The 23,257-nt window shown below is 42.1% G+C and overlaps 2 protein-coding genes and 1 pseudogene across 4 annotated transcripts; 1 reads left to right on the forward strand and 2 right to left on the reverse strand.

The window, feature by feature from the left end:
- Positions 1-1,584: 1,584 nt before the first annotated feature.
- Positions 1,585-13,478, reverse strand: LOC106605965 (CKLF-like MARVEL transmembrane domain-containing protein 7). 2 transcript variants are annotated; one of them, XM_082975638.1, is made up of 5 exons: positions 13,215-13,478; positions 6,988-7,164; positions 6,705-6,803; positions 2,586-2,667; positions 1,585-2,226 (listed from the first exon to the last, which is right to left on the reverse strand). In XM_082975638.1, exons 1-5 carry the CDS (start codon positions 13,344-13,346, stop codon positions 2,213-2,215), a joined length of 504 nt encoding a protein of 167 aa, XP_082831764.1. In that variant the 5' UTR covers positions 13,347-13,478; the 3' UTR covers positions 1,585-2,212. The 2 variants fall into 2 exon arrangements, with proteins under 2 accessions (XP_082831764.1, XP_082831765.1); XM_082975639.1 differs by lacking the exon at positions 13,215-13,478 and adding an exon at positions 12,153-12,525.
- A 378-nt stretch (positions 13,479-13,856) lies between these two features.
- On the reverse strand, positions 13,857-17,337 carry LOC145879464 (sialic acid-binding Ig-like lectin 15; annotated as a pseudogene). Its single transcript, XR_014392262.1, has 8 exons — positions 16,946-17,337; positions 16,475-16,750; positions 16,311-16,379; positions 15,697-15,741; positions 15,508-15,606; positions 15,362-15,400; positions 15,121-15,189; positions 13,857-13,993 (listed from the first exon to the last, which is right to left on the reverse strand). The product of XR_014392262.1 is annotated as a sialic acid-binding Ig-like lectin 15 (transcript).
- Positions 17,338-21,590: 4,253 nt separating this feature from the next.
- LOC106594689 (sialic acid-binding Ig-like lectin 15) lies at positions 21,591-23,257 on the forward strand. The gene has a single exon (XM_082975640.1). The coding sequence runs from the start codon at positions 21,625-21,627 to the stop codon at positions 22,066-22,068; it is 444 nt and encodes a 147-aa protein (XP_082831766.1). The 5' UTR covers positions 21,591-21,624; the 3' UTR covers positions 22,069-23,257.

Genomic DNA, 23,257 nt, shown 5'->3' on the forward strand with positions numbered 1-23,257 from the left:
AGCCAAACCTTCATATCATAACCACTACACACAGCCTACATCGTTGTCACCATATTAGCCAACGTCAAGTCAACATAGCTACTAGAACTCAGTGGTGGAGAAAGTACCCAATTCTCATACTTGAGTAAAAGTAAAGATACTAATTAAGTAAAAGTCAAAGTATTTGGTTTTAAATATACTTAGTTATCAAAAGTAAATGAAATTGCAAAAATATACTTAAGTATCAAAAGTAAAAGTATACATTTTTTCAAATTCCTTATAAAGCAAACCAGACTGCATAATTTTTCATGTTTTTTAAATTTACTGATAACCAGGGGCATGCTCTAACACTCAGACATCATTTATAAACGAGGCATGTGTTGAGTCAAGTCTGCCAGATCAGAGGCAGTAGGGATGACCAGGGATGTTCTCTTGCTAAGTGTGTGAATTGGACAGTTTTCCTGTCCTGCTAAGCATTCAAAATGTAATGAGTACTTTTGGGTGTCAGGGAAAATGTATGGAGTAAAAAGTACATAATTGTCTTTAGTTATGTAGTGAAGTAAAAGTTGTCAAAAAATAGAAATATTAAAGCACAGATACCCCCAAAAAACACTTATTAGTATTTTTACTTAAGTACTTTACACAACTGCTAGAACTAACACATTAGTAAACCTGCTACAATCATGCAGAACAGTGTACAGTTAGCAAACAGTTTAGCAGTTACACCTGCGGGCCCCAGTGGCAATAAATTAATAAAACCAAAAGCTTACCTTGACTTGGAAGAGTTCCAGTGTTGGATAGCCAGCTAGGTAACGTAGCACCTCTCTCTGTTTGAGCCGGGTGTTTGAGTAGGCTAAACTAGCTAGCTGCATTCGCTAGCTAAGTAAGTAAAAAAAAAAGAAATATAGCTAGCTCACTCTTGCGTCTCCTTTATTTAAGAATTGAATTTTTCAAAACTGCTCAACTATTGTCTTTCTCTTTGAGTCAACTACTCACAGCAGTGCTAGCTAGCTGTAGTTTATGCTTGCAGTACTAGATTCATACTCTTATCCTTTGATTGGGTGGACAACATGTCAGTTCATGCTGCAAGAGCTCTGATAGGTTGGAGGTCTTTCTCCAGAAGTTGAAATAATTACTAATGTAAGTCTATGGAAGGGGGTGAGAACCACAAGCCTGCTATGTTTTGTATTAAAGTCAATGTACCCAGAGGAGGATGGAAACTAGCTGTCCTCCAGCTATACCATGGTGCTACCCTACAGAGTGCTGTTGACGCTACTGTTGACCTTCATTGCAAAACAGTGTGTTTTAATCAATTTTTGGGGTGACATGAAGATATTTATAGTTTTTATCTAAAAAGGATAACTTAATGTTTCACTATTTTTATGAAATTCACTGAGGATGGTCCTCCCCTTCCTCCTCTAAGGAGCCTCCACTGGTCTCAATGTCTTATTTTCAACAAACAAGGATTCAGAGACATGGATGCTGTTGAGTTTCCCTTTTGCTTCAGTCAAACAAAAGCATGTTTGAAATCTAAACCCATATACAAACTCAAACACATCAGATAAAGAAGAGATGTTTAAATACACGTGATAGTGTGAGGCTGTATAAAGGTTGACATTTTTATTGTTATATTCTTCTCATAAGCAGCCTATAATACTGTGACAGACATACAATAGTAAGCGTGAACATAAAAGCACAACATTTTATCATCATAAAAATTTGCTCTCAAATAAATAATGTAAACAGGGGTGGCATTGACATATCTAACTCTAAAAAGCTTCTGGGTAACACTGAAAAACAGCTTATGTCCTCTTGATTTCAAAGCATTCAAATAGCGACCATTCAAGATGGAGGGGTGGTTTGGTCTGGCTCTCAGCCTAGCCCTTAGTTTAAACACTATGGAGGCACTTATATGAAACAACAGCTGCCTGCTCTTCAAAGCACACACAGGTGACTTCTTATGCCTAACAACTGACCAGTCATCAGGATGGTGTATCTCAAAGAAAGAGAAATTACTTTAAGCTTTCTTTGTAAATTGTACAAAATAGAGTGTTTAACAAAGTTAACTGGCTAACTTGTAACTATCCTGAAGTGAAACCAGTCTCGGGCTAAACTGAAGTTCTGATTGTTTAATGGGCCCCGGGCCAGTTGTTGGGGTAAGAAGTTACTGTCGCACAGCACACTGACAATGAAGTCATCTTGGTACTTCAGGGGAAGAAATGATAGATCCGTTTTACACAGAAGCACCTACAGTTAGAGTTAGAGGAAGAGTGATGGGGAAAGAGGAAACACTAGTTAACCAAAGTTGAGGCAACTAACAACAAAAAGCCCTTCCTAGCCCTTGTAACAGCACTACGTAATAGCCGGCAGCACAGGAAATGGAACGGAATTAACTCCTGATCTGCGTTGCAAAAGAAAGCTCCACTGTAGCAAATATGCAAAGTGATATCATTCACCAGTGTAAAAAGAGGAACTATTTAATGATATGATTACAGGTTAAAATTGAATTCCTTTTCAGTTGAGCGTCTGTCTTTCAAAGGCTCGGTACATGTTGCTAGGCAACTGAGGGAAAACCCAATAAGGATTTAAAAGAATTTCAGACTTACTGGTTGGCTGGGAACCACATGTGACCTTATAGGATGTCCATATGCTGACAGCCAGTAGGAATGTGGCGATGAAGCCAAATGCCTGTAAAGGTCAACAAGAAAGATGCCTCATTATCCTCCTATAAAAACCCTACACGTTGGTCATCTGTCAAGCATTGAGGGGACAGCTGTAAGTCCCCAAGCTGGTTACTGGGTACAAGTGTAAGAGGAAAAAAACATTTTAGGAGAATGATTAACTGACTTTTTAGATCTCAAAACTGTACTTGACAGGATGGGGTGAACTCCTTAAAGGTGAATGGAAACACTTTAGGAAGTAAAGTTAAGAGATGTATTCCATCCACTAATACTAAACATGTGCATTTAACATAGAAACAGCTCAATTGGGATTTTGATATTGAACAACGTTTATTCGAGTAGCGCCATCTTGAATTGCTATAGTAACGACTGACGCCAATGCTGACACCAGGAGACGCCTTGTCTCCACTGGACCTGAAAAGTTTCTCACAACTTTGATAGCTTTGTCATTGATACCAGGACAAAAATATTAACCTGTTTGGGATAGGGGGCAGTATTTTCACGGCCGGATAAAAAAACGTACCCAATTTAATCTGGTTACTACTCCTGCCCAGAAACTAGAATATGCATATAATTAGTAGATTTGGATAGAAAACACTCTAAAGTTTCTACAACTGTTTGAATGCTGTCTGTGAGTATAACAGAACTCATATGGCAGGCCAAAACCTGAGAAGATTCCATACAAGAAGTGCCCTGTCTGACAATTTGTTGTCCTTCTGTTGCATCTCTATCGACATTACAGCATCTGTGCTGTAACGTGACACTTTCTAAGGCTTCCATTGGCTCTCAGAAGGCGCCAGAAAGTGGAATGACGTCTCTGCAGTCTCTGGGCGAAAAACAGCAGGAGTTTTTGTGAGTGGTCAGGCAGGGAACAATGACCTGGAGTGCGCGTCCACGAGATGACTCCATGTTTTTCTTTCAGTCTTTGAATGAATATAACGTCGCCCGGTTGGAATATTATCGCTATTTTACGAGAATATAGCATAAAAATTTATTTTAAACAGCGTTTGACATACTTCGAAGTACGGTAATGGAATATTTTGAATTTTTTTGTCACGAAATGCGCCCGCGTGTCACCCTTCGGATAGTGACCTCAACGCACGAATAAAACGGAGCTATTTCAATATAACTATGGATTATTTCGAACCAAAACAACATTTGTTGTTGAAGTAGAAGTCCTGGGAGTGCATTCTGACGAAGAACAGCAAAGGTAATCCAATTTTTCTTATAGTAATTCTGAGTTTAGTGAGCACCAAACTTGGTGGGTGTCAAATTAGCTAGCCTGTGATGGCCGAGCTATCTACTCAGAATATTGCAAAATGTGCTTTCGCCGAAAAGCTATTTAAATATCTGACACCGCGATTGCATAAAGGAGTTCTGTATCTAAAATTCTTAAAATAATTGTTATGTTTTTTTTGTAAATGTTTATCATGAGTAATTTAGTAAATTCACCGGAAGTTTGCGGTGGGTATGCTAGTTCTGAACATCACATGCTAATGTAAAAAGCTGTTTTTTTTATATAAATATGAACTTGATTGAACAAAACATGCATGTATTGTATAACATAATGTCCTAGGAGTGTCATCTGATGAAGATCATCAAAGGTTAGTGCTGCATTTAGCTGTGGTTTTGGTTTTTGTGACATATATGCTTGCTTTGAAAATGGCTGTGTGATTATTTTTGGCAGGGTACTCTCCTGACATAATCTAATGTTTTGCTTTCGCTGTAAAGCCTTTTTGAAATCGGACAATGTGGTTAGATTAATGAGAGTCTTGTCTTTAAAATGGTGTAAAATAGTCATATGTTTGAGAAATTGAAGTTATAGCATTTTTAAGGTATTTGTATTTCGCGCCACGCTCTACCATTGGATATTGGTGAGGCGTTCCGCTAGCGGAACGTCTGTCCCTAACAGGTTTTTAAGGCAAGAAACTGTATAGAATGCATTTTTATGTTGGTAATTATAAAATTTACATTTTAGAGTATTTTTTTTGATTGATAAGATGAGTCTGTGAAATTAAATTAATTTGATAAGAAGCCGAGTAGACAGTCAGCCAAGCTGAGGTAACTAGCTAGCTATTTTGAGGATTTAGCTAGCTCTTCTCTTGTCCTTTTCCATGTTAATGTTGTGTTCACTAACTGTAAAAAATGAAATGCTCATACTGGCAATTTGAAGAGCATTTGTCATTGGCATTAGCTAAGAGCTAAAATCAACTGGCTAGTGTCTGATTCAATTTGCAGCTAGCTAGCTAGACAGAGTCAAGGAAGATAGGGGCTGTAGAGACTGGACAACATGCTGCTTAGGCTGCAGACAGGGCCAAGGAAGATAGGGGCTGTAGAGACTGGACAACATGCTGCTTAGGCTGCAGACAGGGCCAAGGAAGACAGGGGCTGTAGAGACTGGACAACATGCTGCTTAGGCTGCAGACAGGGCCAAGGAAGACAGGGGCTGTAGAGACTGGACAACATGCTGCTTAGGCTGCAGACAGGGCCAAGGAAGACAGGGGCTGTAGAGACTGGACAACATGCTGCTTAGGCTGCAGACAGGGCCAAGGAAGACAGGGGCTGTAGAGACTGGACAACATGCTGCTTAGGCTGCAGACAGGGCCAAGGAAGACAGGGCTGTAGAGACTGGACAACATGCTGCTTAGGCTGCAGACAGGGCCAAGGAAGACAGGGGCTGTAGAGACTGGACAACATGCTGCTTAGGCTGCAGACAGGGCCAAGGAAGACAGCGGCTGTAGAGACTGGACAACATGCTGCTTAGGCTGCAGACAGGGCCAAGGGACAACCACACCCTCACAGCCTAGATGAACTTCATTGTACTGGAGGACAACTCTAGAAATTGTTGGATTTGTTACAGGAAAGATAGAAAGGAGATTATGACGTGGTTTGTTTGTGTTGCACCAGAATGCAAGGGCAAGTAGTTATGCATTGTAGGGGGATCAATTATTTTAGGTTGTGGTACTCCAGTGAGTGTGACTCATTGCAGACATAGGCACTAACTAGTAAAGGGACTCCTAGTCTTCAGTGACAATCTGAACTACTGGCTGGTCAGTTCTCTTGCATGCTTTTAATTTGTTCCCATTCTGACTCTTCCTGTATAAGGCTATAAGCCTAGTGGAATGTATGTGCAGAAGAAATTGAAGTTGTCAAAGCCAATTATTGTTATAATGTTCCTTATTCTTATCATATTTTGTAATTCCAATTTTCGATGTGACTTGCACTTTGTTTTCAGGATTGAGTGAGACGATGTATTCCCCTCAGTTTTTTCAATAAGGTTCTTGATTTATTCATATTATATTACTTGTGTATGTCTTTCCTTATCATATGTAAGACTAAATGCCATTTGTAATATGTTTTGGTTCACATTTATGTTTAATATACAATCCATATAAGAAAGTGTTTGATAACAGAACATTCCATAGAATTCTAGTAAAATACCACCGTTCACTAAAACGTCTGGAACTCATTCATAGTAGAACATATTACTATTCTGATTGGCAGTTGTTTGGGGGAAAAAACATAGATTTTCCTATCAGATTTTTCTTAACTGATTACCATTTGATTGATGTGGTGCTATTGTATGTAATATAATTTGTAAGGGCTGTTTCTCAGCTTTCAAAATATGTATAACATTTTCGGATGTGGTTTGAAACCAGCAGATTTTGCTCATTAATGCACGCAGAGTTCATGGTCTTTCAGACAGTTTTCAGATTCAGTCTTTTTTGGGAAATCCTGCCAGTGATGCAGCAATGCCAATATGGTGATTTACAGTTCCAGTTTACTGGTGTTCTAAAGCCTAGTGTTTCCACTCCCCTTTAATAACCATTTGGCCTGCTTTAAAGTGAATTCCCACACACTCACCACACAACAAACAGAAATAAACTATGGAGAGCTTAGATATAAGGTTCCATTTTTGCAAACAGGGCCTCTAAATTATCTTCAGCTAAATACTGAGATACTAGGATAGATAAAATGAATGAACATTCTTCAGCTCTGGAATGGAGCACCAGAAAACAGGAAAGCATCTGCTATGTTACTCACCGAACCAGCTTCTAGTTCAGACACACCTCCACTCTTAACAGCTGCAACAATAGAGGCAATGAAGACCAGGATGGTCCCAACGCCATAATGCAGTAACTCCTGAAACAATGAATGGTATAGATAAGTGTTGGAACGCGTGTCTGTGGAAAAAGTACAAAAAAAGTTTTAAAAGATTATGCACACTACTGTAAGTCTCTCTGGATAAGAGTCTGCTAAATAACTCAAATGTAAAAAATGTAAATGTGTGTGTGTGTATAGGCGTGTCATTTGCCGGGACACTCACCGTCATTGTCCAGTTGATACAGGGGATCTTACTCTGCAGTCTGAACACGTACATGAGGTAGAAGATGAGGAAGGCTATGAGGAACCATAGCGTCACCACCTCAAAGTACCGAAAGGCTGAGAAATCAGTCGAACCTCGTGCACAGTGTACACACAGGAACGCAATGAGGAGGGCTACCTGCAAACACACAGACAAATAGCAATTTGTTTCCATGTCCCAGTATGTTTCCAACCGTGGAGCATTTTGGCACCATATCAACACTGCAACTCCTGTGTTAAAAATTTATCTTAGTCTGCAATAGCGAACTGCAATAGCATCGAATAGTCCCCGCGATATGCAACTGTTCAGGGAAGTCAGGAACCAATACACGCAGTCAGTCAGGAAAGCAAAGGCTAGCTTTTTCAAACATAAATTTGCATCCTGTAGCTCTAACTCCAAAAACTTTTGGGACACTGTAAAGTCCATGGAGAACAAGAGCACCTCCTCCCAGCTGCCCACTGCACTGAGGCCAGGTAAATCCATGGTAATCGAAAATTTCAATAAGCAGTTCTCTACAGCTGGCCATGCTTTCCTCCTGGCTACCCCGGCCAACAGCTCCCCCCCCCCCCCCCGACTAGCATCACCACCCTGGACGGTTCTGACCTAGAATATGTGGACAACTACAAATACCTAGGTGTCTACAAATACCTAACTCTCCTTCCAGACTCATATTAAACATCTCCAATCCTAAATCAAATCTAGAATCGGCTTTCTATTTCGCAACAAAGCCTCCTTCACTCACACCGTCAAACTTACTCTAGTAAAACTGACTATCCTACCGATCCTCGACTTCGGCGATGTCATCTACAAAATAGCTTCCAATACTCTACTCAGCAAACTGGATGCAATCTATCACAGTGCCATCCGTTTTGTTACCAAAGCCCCTTACACCACCCACCACTGCGAGCTGTATGTTCTAGTCAGCTGGCCCTCGCTACATATTCGTCGCCAGACCCACTGGCTCCAGGTCATCTATAAGTCTATGCTAGGTAAAGCTCTGCCTTATCTCAGCTCACTGGTCACCATAACACCACCCACCCGCAGCACGCGCTCCAGCAGGTATATCTCACTGGTCACCATAACACCACCCACCCGCAGCACGCGCTCCAGCAGGTATATCTCACTGGTCACCATAACACCACCCACCCGTAGCACGCGCTCCAGCAGGTATATCTCACTGGTCACCATAACACCACCCACCCGCAGCACGCGCTCCAGCAGGTATATCTCACTGGTCACCATAACACCACCCACCCGCAGCACGCGCTCCAGCAGGTATATCTCACTGGTCACCATAACACCACCCACCCGTAGCACGCGCTCCAGCAGGTATATCTCACTGGTCACCATAACACCACCCACCCGCAGCACGCGCTCCAGCAGGTATATCTCACTGGTCACCATAACACCACCCACCCGCAGCACGCGCTCCAGCAGGTATATCTCACTGGTCACCATAACACCACCCACCCGCAGCACGCGCTCCAGCAGGTACATCTCACTGGTCACCATAGCAACACCCACCCGTAGCACGCACTCCAGCAGGTATATCTCACTGGTCACCATAGCAACACCCACCCGCAGCACGCGCTCCAGCAGGTATATCTCACTGGTCACCATAACAACACCCACCCGCAGCACGCGCTCCAGCAGGTATATCTCACTGGTCACCATAACACCACCCACCCGCAGCACGCGCTCCAGCAGGTATATCTCACTGGTCACCATAACACCACCCACCCGCAGCACGCGCTCCAGCAGGTATATCTCACTGGTCACCATAACACCACCCACCCGCAGCACGCGCTCCAGCAGGTATATCTCACTGGTCACCATAACACCACCCACCCGCAGCACGCGCTCCAGCAGGTATATCTCACTGGTCACCATAACACCACCCACCCGCAGCACGCACTCCAGCAGGTATATCTCACTGGTCACCATAACACCACCCACCCGCAGCACGCGCTCCAGCAGGTATATCTCACTGGTCACCATAACACCACCCACCCGCAGCACGCGCTCCAGCAGGTATATCTCACTGGTCACCATAACAACACCCACCCGCAGCACGCGCTCCAGCAGGTATATCTCACTGGTCACCATAACACCACCCACCCGTAGCACGCGCTCCAGCAGGTATATCTCACTGGTCACCATAACAACACCCACCCGTAGCACGCGCTCCAGCAGGTATATCTCACTGGTCACCATAACAACACCCACCCGCAGCACGCGCTCCAGCAGGTATATCTCACTGGTCACCATAACACCACCCACCCGTAGCACGTGTTCCAGCAGGTATATCTCACTGGTCACCATAACACCACCCACCCGCAGCACGCGCTCCAGCAGGTATATCTCACTGGTCACCATAACACCACCCACCCGCAGCACGCGCTCCAGCAGGTATATATCACTGGTCACCATAACACCACCCACCCGTAGCACGTGTTCCAGCAGGTATATCTCACTGGTCATCCCCAAAGCCAACACCTCCTTTGGCCGCCGTTCCTTCCAGTTCTCTGCTGCCAGTGACTGGAACGAATTGCAAAAATCACTGAAGCTGGAGACTTATATTTCCCTCCCTAACTTTAAACATCAGCTATCTGAGCAGCTAACTGATCGCTGCAGCTGTACATAGTCCATCTGTAAATAGCCCACCCTATCTACCTACCTCATCCCCATATTGTTTCTATTTACTTTTCTGCTCTTTTGCACACCAGTATCTCTACTTGCACATCATCATCTGCTCATCTATCACTCCAGTGTTAATCTGCTAAATTGTAATTACTTTGCTACTATGGCCTATTTATTGCCTTACCTCCTCACGCTATTTGCACACACTGTATATAGACTTTTTTTCTATTGTGTTATTGACTGTACATTTGTTTATTCCATGTGTAACTCTGTGTTGTTGTTTGTGTTGCACTGCTTTGCTTTATCTTGGCCAGGTCGCAGTTGTAAATGAGAACATGTTCTCAACTGGCCTACCTGGTTAAATAAAGGTGAAATAAAAAAAATTCTGGTAACAGTAGGTTGGTCCAGATCCAGAATCTAGTTTTCAACACAACCCAGCTGTCACGATTGTCGTAATAGATGGACCAAGGCGCAGCGGGTACGTGACCGTGTGGCTCAGTTGGTAGAGCATGGTGTTTGCAACGCCAGGGTTGTGGGTTCGATTCCCACGGGGGACCAGTACGGAGAAAAAAAATGTATGAAATGTATGCATTCACTACTGTAAGTCGTTCTGGATAAGAGCGTCTGCTAAATGACTAAAATGTAAAATGTAATGCTCATTTTTATTAAACCAAAACAAACACGAAAAACGATAAACTGACGACAAACAGTCTTGTAGGCTCACACAGCAATACAAAGAACAATCTCCCACAAAACCAAAACAAACAGACTCCTAAATATAGGACCTTCAATCAGAGGCAACGATAGACAATCCCCATTACCTAAACCTAGAAATACAATACCCTAGCACAGACATAGAACTAACAACATAGAACTAACCAAAAAACCCCGGACTAATAAATCAAATACCCCTCTACATGAACACATACTCAAACACACCCTGAACCACATAAAACAAATACCCCCTGCCACGTCCTGACCAAACTATAAGAACAAATAACCCCTTCACTGGTCAGGACGTGACACCAGCTCTCACATGGCTAATGTTCAAGGTTCACAATTTTCCCGTTCACATGCTGTTAAACATGCTTTATTGCTTCATATTGTAGGGCAGTTGCAGGGTATATGGAACATCATTGACATTATTAAACCACAAGGGATAGGCTGAACGCCATTAGCAACTAAACACTTCTGTAAACAGGAAATAACACCCATAACCAGCTTCCTCCATTTTTCCTCTGAAACACCACCATCATTCCTGTGATGACTATAAATAAGCAAGCCTGTAACAGAAAAGTAGTGAAGATTAAGATGCAAACCACTGTATTCTACTGTGCAAACACAGACATAAAGAGGGGAGAACAGACAACGTTCGTTCTCCCCTGATTTCACAACCGTTGTTATGAAGGTGTGATTTCCCTGATTTCACAACCTTTGTTATGAAGGTGTAATAAAGTGACATTAATTACGAAATTCTGACATTCTGAAGATAATGATAAGCATTCATTTATTTGAAGGTAGACAGCAATATGACATCACCATACACAGTGGGACAAGTTCCTGCATTACAGAAATCAACAACAACAAAACTCTAATCTGCCTAGACTTCCAATATATCAAACAATTACTGTACATCTCAATCAAAACTGGATGTTGATCTGACTGTGGCCGGTATCACCTGCGCACTTGCCTCATGGAGAGTTAATGCACAGCTCAATATTTGGAGGGGGGGGGGCTCCACTAAACTTGTAGTTTTTATATAGGCTATTGGTTTCCACTGGTATAGGCCTAATTCAGGTTATAAAGGCTATTGGTTTCCACTGGTATAGGCCTAATTCAGGTTATAAAGGCTATTGGTTTCCACTGGTATAGGCCTAATTCAGGTTATAAAGGCTATTGGTTTCCACTGGTATAGGCCTAATTCAGGTCATAAAGGCTATTGGTTTCCACTGATATAGGCCTAATTCAGGTTATAAAGGCTATTGGTTTCCACTGGTATAGGCCTAATTCAGGTTATAAAGGCTATTGGTTTCCACTGGAATTGGCCTAATTCATGTTTGCATGTTAATGTTTTGTGTAGTAGCCTAACCGTCAGAGAAAGCCACCTAGTAGACACTGGTGTAAGGTACTTAAGTAAAAATACTTTTAGCCTTGACTCAAATAATATATTACTGGGTGAATTTCACTTTTACTTGAGTCATTTTCTATTAAGGCATCTTTACTTTTACAACAATTGGGTACTTTTTCCACTTCTGCTAGTAGCATACGAATGAATCAGAGTTTCTGTTACGCACCTCGCTCCCCTTTATCCTCAGCTTTTGAGTGCATTCTCCACGTTTTGGATTAAAGATCACGAAGACAGCAGACAGCAGACAGTAAGCAATATAAAATACAACCCAACCCCAACATAAAAAATAATAACGTACAAAAAAATTGTATAATTCTGTGCAGAACATCAGTATAAATATCTGATCAAAAGCTCTTACCACTTGGGCGATTTTCAGTAATCCTTGTACAGAGCGAGTATAGCCCAAGTTCAAGAACCCTTCGCCTGAAGACGATGTCGTCGTGGTGGTGGTAGTAACAACAGTATGAGACATTTTGATATGTATAAATAAAATACAGTGTAAATAGTCTAGACTACAGTTTATCGTGGCCCAGGAAACACAGGCAGCTGCTACTACTGTGCTCCGTCTACTTCATGGTCGTTACTAGTTACCACAGCCACAAAGTCATAAACCCCGCCTGTTTCTACAAATCTTCTTAAAATGTGATTTTAAACCTAATCCTAACCCCACTGCTAACCGTATGCCTAACCGTAACCTTAAATTAAGACCAAAAAGCACAATTGCAGGTTAGTTTACGATACATTTTTACGATAGGCAATTTAGACTTTGCGGCTGTGGTAACTCGTGGAAACCCTATTTCATTGAGGGTGAGATTCAGTTGGCGTGGGGTTTCCAGTAAACAGTAGCATTTTTCAACTTCAACAGCTACAATGTTGCTTTTACTCAATGGGCCAGTTCGTTTTGCATGGCCCCAGGTGAGTGGTGAATGTATTTAAGGACCAATGGAATGGACTAAAATGTGTAAAGTCCCCGCACCCGAGACACCGGGTAAAGAAAAACGAACTCGCCCATGGACATAAAATGACTGACTGGAAGAGAAAGTGCTATCAAAACACGTATTGTCCGAAAATCACTCACGCACGATTGGGTCTAATTTCTAGCAGCATGCTACTGGCAGCGTCACCGCGTGTGTTATGGATGTAAATAATGAAGCAGTTTGTCACGCCCTGACCTGAGAGAGCCGTTTTTCTCTGTTTAGTTAGGTCAGGGTGTGATATGGGGTGGGCATTCTATGTATTGTATTTCTTTGTTTTGGCCGAGTATGGTTCCTAATCAGAGGCAGCTGTCTATTGTTGTCTCTGATTAGGAAGGAATCATACTTAGGCAGCCTTTTCCCACCTGTGTTTGTGGGTAGTTGTTTTCTGTTACATGACAGAACTGTTGTTGTTTTCTCAGTATTAAATAATCATGAACACTTACCACGCTGCGCTTTGATCCCCTTCTTCTAACGACAGCCTTAACACAGTTCCAGTCTCCACCTAAATAGTGTTCACATGATGGTTGAAGTTGATTAAGCACGTGCCTATCAATCTGAATATGTTTTAAGTTCATCAAACTTATTCCTACTATTGTTAATGACACTTTAGGCCCTATATTATTGTAGCCTGCACCATAGACCCATACCTATTCGACCTCCGTACTATATCGACAGCTGAATTGTATTTGTCCCAGGTTAATTGAAACATTTTTCCGCCCACATTGCAAAATCAAGCAAGATGCTCACATTACTTTAAGGTCAGACCTAATGTAGGTTTTGCGGTTGAATTGGTAACCATGTGGGGTCAACAGGTGTTAAACTATAGGCCATCCATCCTATCCCGAGGGGACTGCACTAATGGGACTACCCCATGCCATGCTAAAATAGATTCAGTGTAGTGTAGTATTTACATCTTCATGGTTTAAACATCATCATTATGTCGTTCTGCCCCTGAACAAGCCAGTTAACCCACTGTTCCTAGGCACCCACAGACACTTACAAAAAATAACCAACTAAGCACAGATGTTAGGCCCATGTCAATCAAGCTACATAACAAAATGGATAGCGATGAAGTAAGACTGAACCCCATCAGGAAGGAGTTTTTCATATTTCAATGCTTTACAGCACTAGGGTTTTGTTTCTGGCACCCCCCATCCATAAACAGCAGTTTCCATGGAGATGAGGGCAGGATGCTCTTCTCTGTCACCACGTCCCGCGACGGCTACAGAGCAGAATGGGAAAGAGTGCTTAGAAAACCTTACCACATAAAGGCGCACACACACACACACACACACACACACACACACACACACACACACACACACACACACACACACACTCTGGCTGTGCATACCAGTAGGCCTAGTCTCCATATGAGCAAGTGAAGCCAGATATGGGAACCAAACCACACCCTAAAAGGACATTACCATGGCGAGCCAAACAGTCTTATGCATCAGCTGTACAATCTGAAGAACCTGAATGAGTTACTCTGCATGTGGTCCAGAGGAGCTACATCCTCCATGACACTTTGAGAGCATCACAAACACTGCAGCCAAAGGAAACCAATACATTTACATGTACAAATGCACCACACTCTTTCTGCTTCATGGTTCTGCAGGGACGTTTAGTTTCGTTTAGTGATACACCACATGGTAAGAACATGGACATGGACCCAAGCAACTTTGCGTCCTTGAAAAATGCTATATAAATACTATGTATTATTCTGAATATTATGATGATTATTATTCTACACCAATATGAGAAAACCCTTCAGTAGTTTGAGTCCAGAGTTCCTTGCAGAGCTGGTGGTTGACCACACAACTACAGCTACACTCAGGTTTTGTCCAGATAGCATCAGCTGGTTCTGTGGTGGTTGAGGCGAATGTTCTCCCTGTGGCTCAGATGGTAGAGCATGGTGTTTGCAAAGCCAGCATGGTGTGTGCAACGCCAGGGTTGTGGGTTCGATTCCCACGGGGGGCCAGTACAAAAAATAAAAAAAATAAAAAATAAAATGTATGCATTCACTACTGTAAGTCGCTCCGATAAGAGCGTCTGCTAAATGACTAAAATGTAAATGTGACGTGTGTTTGACAGGAAACCCAGAAGTGTAATGGCGCTCCAGAACAATAACAATTGTTATTGAATAACATTTTTGACAATAACACTTGTAGGGCAATTATGTAATTGCACCTCCATAAGAATAACAATATAAAAACGGAATCTACCAAGTTGTCCCAATGTTGTGAACAATGGCAATAAGATTGACTGCCAAACTCTTGTTGATTACTTTTGAAGGTGTCTTGGGAAATGTCTGTCAGAATGAGGGAGGTCAGTTTCATTATGACATACCTCTAGAGTTACATTCTCTCTGTTGTGCCTCGGCAGTTCACCCTAGCTTCACAATAGCATAGTGGACACCTGAAATGACAATGGACAGCATAATCAGAATAATGGAATGATAATGAAGAGTGAAGGGTTGGCGTTATATCATGTTATGTCATGTCATGTTAAGGACAGTGCTGTCTCAGCTGTATTATGCAATCTTAGACTTTCTTGTGTCACTTCAAGAAAAGCACAAAAAATAATTCACCTTCATCTGGTATGGGGACACGAGAGCTTCTTTGGGGTGCTTAAAAGAAAAGAGGGCAATTTCACAAGCTTATCTGAGCTGGTTCTGGTACTTAGTGGTATACCTATGGAATTCATGGCCAAAAATTGCAATAATTGAATACTTACATTGAGTGGTGGTGTTCAGTTGAACGTCTGAGTATAACAGATTTAGCGCCATGTCGCCATCTTCTGGTGAATCATGTTTATACAACGACTGTGGGCTTTCTGATTGTGCAGAGAACGGACAGTAAGAAACTATGTGACACATTACAGATCTGAACCATCAGCAAATCCTTTACGGTCTTGTCCACTCACCCATTTCTGAGACATTGGCGTAGATAGAGGTTTCACTGACCACAGCTTTAGAAACAGGGAAGTAAAATGTACAAATGTAAACTGCTGTGGCGCACAAAGTTTATGACTGAATGAGAGGACATGAAGAGCTATGCTCAGACTCGACACTGAACCCAATCTTTTTGCCCACTTCTACAGAGGTGTAGTTGGGACAGCAGGCAGGGATTGAAGGATACGGGAGAAGAGGGTGTAGAATACACAGACAATGAGTGGGCCGTAGACAAGTAAAGCTGATGGAGTGGTACATAGGGAAGCATATGTGTGGAGATAGTGAATAACAGGGCAGCAGGTAGTCTAGCGGGTTAAGAGTGTTGGGCCAGTTCGAATCCCTGAGCAAACTAGGTGAAACATCTGCCAATGTGCCCTTGAGCAAGGCACTTAACCCTAATTGCTCATGTAAGTCACTCTGGATAGAGCGTCTGCTAAATGACAAAAATGTAAAAATGTACTGAATATCCTACCACTTAAACTGGCTTTCAACTCAAACTCTGCCCTTTCATATGAGGAAAAATGATTACTGATCAGAAATACTATTCAAAGACTCAGATTGTCTAGAAAAGAGTAAGACCCCTTACCTATAGCAGGATCTGTGCACAACTCAGATTGCTGCTTAATCTTTTCTGAATTGCAGAATCTCAGGTATCCTTTTGGAAAAGACCAGAGATAGTATATGAATCTGTAAATACGCCAAAAATATCATATCTAAACTAGTATTTATTTTCTTACAGAGATCACCCACCTCTTTTTCCCAGGTAAAATAAAGCCATGCCAAGGAGCAGCAGGAGAAGCAGGACCCCACACACAGAGAGGGCTACGGTCAGCGCAGTGGGTCCAGGGGGGAACCGTCTCTCTGCCCTCCCCAGGCTGTTCTCTGCCCTGCAGGTGTACACTTCCTGGGTGAAGAAGGGGATTGAACTGGTCCACTGAAATGGGTGGGTTCCTATGGTGCTGACACCTGGGTCTATGTTGCCCTTAGAGGAGGAGAACCAGGTGATGGTGGATGGGGGTTCCCCTCAACTACACACCTGAGGCTCCCGTTGCCTGGTCCGAGGGACGCCTCTACCCAAGACAGGCTGAGAATCTGGGCCTTAGCTAGGGACAAAGCACAAACCTTGCATGAGTATCATTGTGATAAAAAGTTTCATATTCCTAGACCACCAGACCCTCAATAAAAAATATTTTATTGCTGACAACGTAGTGAGACCGTTACCAATGATATTGAGCCGTGTGCCGCTGGCAGTCTGCCACTTCCCATCACCCCAGTAATAGTCCAGCTCCACTCTGCAGAAGTATACTCCATTGTCTGTGACCGCCAGATCTCTGATGAGGAGAGAGAGATCCCTCTGCTTAGGGTCTCCTTTGACTGAGAAGCGTTGGTATGACTCTGGAACTTAGCATTCATTCATTCCACCTGTAGTAACATTTGTCACCTTGCATTGGAAGAAGGGCTTATCATGGAATTGTCTGGTGATCCACTGAACTGTGATGTCTTTGGGGTAGTCTTGTTGCTTGGGGTGGGTGAAGGAGCAGGGTAGGACCACATCTCCTCCTATGGTGCTATTCACTACAGGGGGAACTGTCATGCACCACGGCTGTGAGAAGGTGCCTAGTGGGAGGAATATTAGTTCACAATTAGAGAAATTAGAGAAATCAACCATATTAAGGATATTTCATGTTTGTTTTTTCTGATGGTCTCAAGTGTTTTTTTAAAACTTGTATTCTAATTGGTTCAACTGGCAATATATTGTATTCTAATTGGTTCAACTGGCAATATATTGTATTCTAATTCGTTCAACTGGCAATATATTGTATTCTAATTGGTTCAACTGGCAGTCTATTGCTCCTTGTTGATATTCTGTTGTACTTTATTTAAACACACACGTCACTACCCAAAGGATCAACAAATCATCTCTTATGATACTGTATAAACATAAACTCATCAATATTACAACATTAAAGAGGGATAATTACCTTAATTCCTTTATTCCCAAATTATTCAAGAATGCTAAAGCTTAAATAGGAATGTTTCACCAAAATGAAAAACAATCTGAATAGAAATAGCTAAACCTGGAGTTTGGCCTACCTGTAATGACAGAGAAGAGAGAGAAGAGTTGAGCCTGCAACATCCTAAAGGTAGTCAAATATATACGTATCCCACTAGCACTGGAGAGAAAGAAAGTCAAGTCACAGAGAGGAATTTCTACCAACACAATGCCTCAAATCAGGAAACATAGTTGTGAAATGTACAACATGAGAATAGCCATTTCCTGTTTAGCTCCAAAAGTGCTTACTGTGAAACAAGTATGAGGGCTTGGCTGAGCCTAAGTGCATTAAAAATGGAAGTGTATCATTTCTTTAGGCCTATTATGTGAATTTAAAATATGTTTCCTGAGCCTCTTTACTTGGTATCTATTATAGAAAGCATTAAGACTGGAACAATAGAGGACTTCCGTTTAGTGTAGTGAGAATTTAGCAATATAATAGCCCTACAGCACCTTCAGAAAGTATTCACACCATTTTACTTGTTCCACATTTTGATGTGTTACAGCCTGAATTTAAAATTGATTAAATTGAATACACCATACTCCATGATGTCAAAGTGGAAGTATGTTTTTAGAATTTTTTACAAATGACACTGAATAACAATATAAAACACTGTATATAAAGTGCTGGTCCCATGTTTCATGAGCCGCAATCAAAGATCCCAGAAATGTTCCATACGCACAAATTTGTTTACATCCCTGTTAGTGAACAGAGTGCCCCATGGTGGCGGTGGGGTTATGGTATGGGCAGACATAAGCTATGGACGGAGAATACAATTGCATTTTATTGATGACAATTTGAATGCACAGAGATACCGTGATGAGATCCTGAAGCCCATTGTGGTGCCATTCATCCTCCGCCATCACCTCATGTTTCAGCATAATGCACGGCCCCATGTTGCAAGGATCTGAACACAATTCCTGGAAGCTGAACATTTCCCATAGTTCTTCCATGGCCTGCATACTCACCTGACATGTCATCCATTGACCATGTTTGGGATGCTCTGGATCAACGTGTACGATAGCATGTTCCAGTTCCCGCCAATATCCAGTAACTTCGCACAGCCGTGGAAGAGGAGTGGGGCATCATTCCACAGTCCACAATCAACAGCCTGATCAACTCTATGTAAAGGAGATGTCGTGCTGCATGAGGCAAATGGTGGTCACACCAGATACTGACTGGTTTTCTGATCCACGCCCCTAGTTTTTATTGAAGGTATCTGTGACCAACAGATGCATACAGTATCTGTATTCCCAGTCATGTGAAATCCATAGATTAGGGCTTAATGAATTTATTTCAATTGACCAATTCCCTTACATGAACTGTAATTCTGTAAAATCTTTGAAATTGTGGCATGTTGCGTTTATATTTTTGTTCAGTATAAAAAATAAAAAAATGAAAATCGGAAATATCTTGAGTCAATCCCTTTGTTATGACAAACCTAAATAAATTCAGGAGTAAAAATGTGCTGAACAAGTCACATAATAAGTTGCATTCTGTGTGCAATAATAGTGTTGAACATGATTTCTGAATGACTACCTCATCTCTGTACCCCACACATACAATTATCTGTAAGGTCACTCAGTCGAGCAGTGCATTTCAAACACAGATTCAACCACAAAGACCAGGGAGGTTTTCCAATGCCTCGCAAAGGCACCCATTGGTAGATGGGTATAAATAAAATTAAAAAAACAGACATTGAATATCCCTTTGAGCATGGTGAAGTTATTACACTTTGGATGGGGTATCAATACACCCAGTCACTACAAAGATACAGATGTCCTTCCTAACTCGCCAGAGAGGAAGGAAACCGCTCATGGATTTCACCATGAGGTCAACGGTGATTTTAAAACAGTTAGTTTACATCAAATCAAATTGTATTGGTCACATACACATATTTAGCCCATGTTATTGTGGGTGTAGCGAAATGCTTGTGTTCCTAGCTCCAACAGTGCAGTAGTAGCTAAGAATTCACAACAATATACAGAAATTGTTTTATTTCACCAGGTAGGCCAGTTGAGAACAAGTTCTCATTTACAACTACAAATCTAAAAGTAAAAGAATGGAATTAAGAAATATATAAATATTAAGACGAGCAATGTCAGAGTGGCATAGACTAAAATACAGTAGAATAGAATACAGTATATACATGTGAAATGAGTAAAGCAGTATGTATACATTATTAAAGAGACTAGTGTTCCATTATTAAAGTGGCCCGTAATTGGGAGTCCCATAGGGCGGCACACAATTGTCCCAGCATCGTCCAGGTTTGGCCGGTGTAGGCCGTCATTGTAAATAAAATAAAAATCTTAACTGACTTGCCTAGTTAAATAAAGGTAAACAAATAGATAATAATAAAATAGGAGAAAACTATTTGATAGGAGAAAACTGAGGATGGATCAACAACATTGTAGTTACTCCTCAATACTAACCTAATTGACAGAGTGAAAAGGAAGCCTGTACAGATTAAAAATATTTCAAAACATGCATCCTGTTTGCAATAAGGCACTAAAGTAAAACAGCAAAAAAATGTTGCAAAGAAATTGACTTTGTCCTGAATACAAAGTATTATGTTTGGGGAAAATCCAACACAACACATTACTGAGTCCCACTCCTCATATTTTCAATCATGGTGGTGGCTGCATCATGTTATCAGGACAAGGAAGTTTTTATGAGGAAAAAAGGCAAAATCCTTTCTACCGGACACTGGGAGACAAATTCACCTTTCAGCAGGACAATAACCTAAAACACAAGACAAAATATACACTGGAGTTGCTTACCAAGACGACATTGAATGTTCCTGAGTGGCCTTGTTTCAGTTTTGACTGAAATCGGCATGAAAATGTATGGCGACTTGGAAATGGCTGTCTAGCAATGATCAACAACCAACTTGACAGAACTTAAAGATTTAAAAAAATAATGAATGTGCACATATTGTTCAATCCAGGGGTGCAAAGCTCTTAGAAAGACTCAAACCCAGAAAAACTCACTGCTGTAATCGCTGCCAAAGGTGATTCTAACATGTATTAACTCAGAGGCTTGAATACTTATCAAATTAGATATATTAGTGTTTATTTTTATGAATACATTTTTTCATAATTATTCTTCCACTTTGACATAGAGTATTTTGTGTAGATCGTTGACCTACAATGAAATCCATTTTAATCCCACTTTGTAACACCACAAAACGTGGAAAAAGTCAAGGGGTGTGAATAATTTTTGTGTATAGGACAGTGTGTTAGATGAGGGAAATACGCTTTAGAATCTCATATGATCTGTACTGGAATGACTGGCAGCCACGGGACAGTGTCTGAGAAACAGTGAGTCAGGTGATGAGACAAACATAGAATCCTCGCTGCATATGCTATCCTTAACACAGCAGTCTCAAGCATGGACACCCGGTCACTCTGCAGAATGGTGAATCTCCTATTGTGTTTCATGGAAGGTAAGTAGGCTACAGATGGACTCGCGACTACAGCATATGTGGATCAAATATTTGTCAGACAATCTGTGGGGTCACACTATTCAGAGATGTCATTTTGCACTGTTTTTTCAGAAGGAAATGGAAAACAGAAAGCAAAGTTAGATCAAAGTGAACTTTTTTCTTTAAGTCTGTTAATCCTTCCTCATTTTCAAAGCATGACCGATTTGGACACCACTATCAGATTTACATTTTGCTTACAGGAATACGGAACGCTTCCAGTATGTGTTTTTAAACCATAGTTAGAGTTTGATTAAACATACTTTAAATTGCACAGTAATACAAAGTTTGTATCACTGTGCAATTTAAAGTATCATATATCAGCTCCAGCTCTCCATCTGTCCTGAGCATTAATAACATGTATTATGACACATCCAGCCCTGAGCGCTGCTTCGAACGATGACGGCTGGTCCATGAAGGTTCAGGCGGAGGTGCGTACCATGGAGGGCTACCCGGTGGTGCTGCCTTGCTCCTTCACCCACCCCCACCACACGCTGCACTCCTCCCTGCAGGTGGTGTGGCGGCTGGGCTACGGCCAGGGCTCTACGGTGCTGTACCACTGCTCCTCTCCCAACGGGGCCAGGACCTGCCAGCCAGGCCCCCAGCAGGACCAACGTTATCGCCTGGAGGGGAACCCCCGAGAGCACGACCTCTCCCTGCGCATCAACAGCGCCGCCCTGCAGGACAACGGACGCTACTACTGCCGTGTGGAGGTCCCCGGACACACACACGCCAGCTACGAGGATAAGATGGGCACACGGCTTAGAGTGGAGGGTAGAGGGATTCTGTATATGATGAGTACACTGTAGAATGTAGTACTACACAGTTTGTTTTAGACCTTGAAAGTGATCTAATATGTCAACTCTGTATGGGTTTGTTTGTTTGTCTAATTGTAGATGGATTTATGCGTATTTCATGGATATGATTGTAATGATTTGGGGTGTCTGTTTGCCATGGCTTTCATGGTTAGCTGCCCCACGAATCCTGGGACTGTCAGTGGAGGGCAGTGAGGAAGCTGGCTACAGGGCTCAGTGTCGTGTCCAGGGCTCTCCCCTACCTGACGTCCAGTGGCTGGGACCTGACGAGCTCATGGAAGGCTCCGACATCTCTCCCCTCTCCCAGGAGTCCCTCGAGCAACATCACACCACCAGCCAGCTCCGGGACGTCCTCCCTGGGCAGCAGTACACATGTAGTGCCTCCAACCCCCTGGGGAAGGACCAGGCCACCCTGTACATGCTGCCCCCCAGGCAGGTGCAGGTCTCTGGGGAGGCCCCTCCGCTGCTGCTCCTGCTCTCCCTCTCCCTGGGGTTCAAGGTGCTCCTGCTGCTGGGGATGGTAGTCTGGCTGCTGCAGGGAGGAGGCCCAGCCTGGCTCAGATGCTGGTTCAAATGATACACTGTTTGCATACGCACATACACACAAATCCAAATGTTTTAACTTCTCATACATTTTTCCGTTTGCCTTCAATAAACAATACATTATGGACCTATTTGCATGTAATTAGATCCCACCTCATTCCCTACCAAGGGTTTATATGTAATGAATAGAGTGTAAATCATTAGTTTATTGTTTATGAATCTAACTCATTGGTTGAAATGTTGTGATCATCTAACTATTTGTCAAGCCTCAAAATGGAGGCAACACACAAAAGCGCTGTACATTTAAAGGGGAGGATGGTGTTTTAATGGTGGTTATGGTGGTTTAAAGAATACAGCACAAGCATAGCTTCTTATACAAATATGCCACATCTAATGTCATTTAAGGTAATATAACAAGCTGCCATGTGGGGAATAGTACTTTAGGTGTCTCATTTGAGTAAGTTTTTATCTTGTTCTTGATACCATGTCTTGTTGAGGCGTTTTGACTGATTTCACATCTATGCTAATATGGCTAAAATTAGCTATCTAGCTAACCAATAACTGTAACAATGTATTTGAGAGACAAGTGCTCATTGTGCAAATGTATTTGTTTTTTATAAACATTTGGAGATGAAATATA

The sequence above is a fragment of the Salmo salar genome, chromosome 05 (assembly GCF_965601325.2).
Source record: "Salmo salar chromosome 05, fSalSal1, whole genome shotgun sequence".
Lineage (NCBI taxonomy): Eukaryota > Metazoa > Chordata > Actinopteri > Salmoniformes > Salmonidae > Salmo > Salmo salar.

Coding starts and splice junctions, on each gene's coding strand:
- LOC106605965 (XM_082975638.1), bottom strand. CDS start 13,346: ATGAACTTAAAACATATTCAGATTGATAGGCACGTGCTTAATCAACTT. Junction 7,165..13,214: donor GGGGATCAAAGCGCAGCGTG/GTAAGTGTTCAT, acceptor GTGTGTTTGCAG/GTAGCCCTCCTCATTGCGTT. Junction 2,668..6,704: donor CTGAACTAGAAGCTGGTTCG/GTGAGTAACATA, acceptor TGACCTTTACAG/GCATTTGGCTTCATCGCCAC.
- LOC106594689 (XM_082975640.1), top strand. CDS start 21,625: ATGACACATCCAGCCCTGAGCGCTGCTTCGAACGATGACGGCTGGTCC.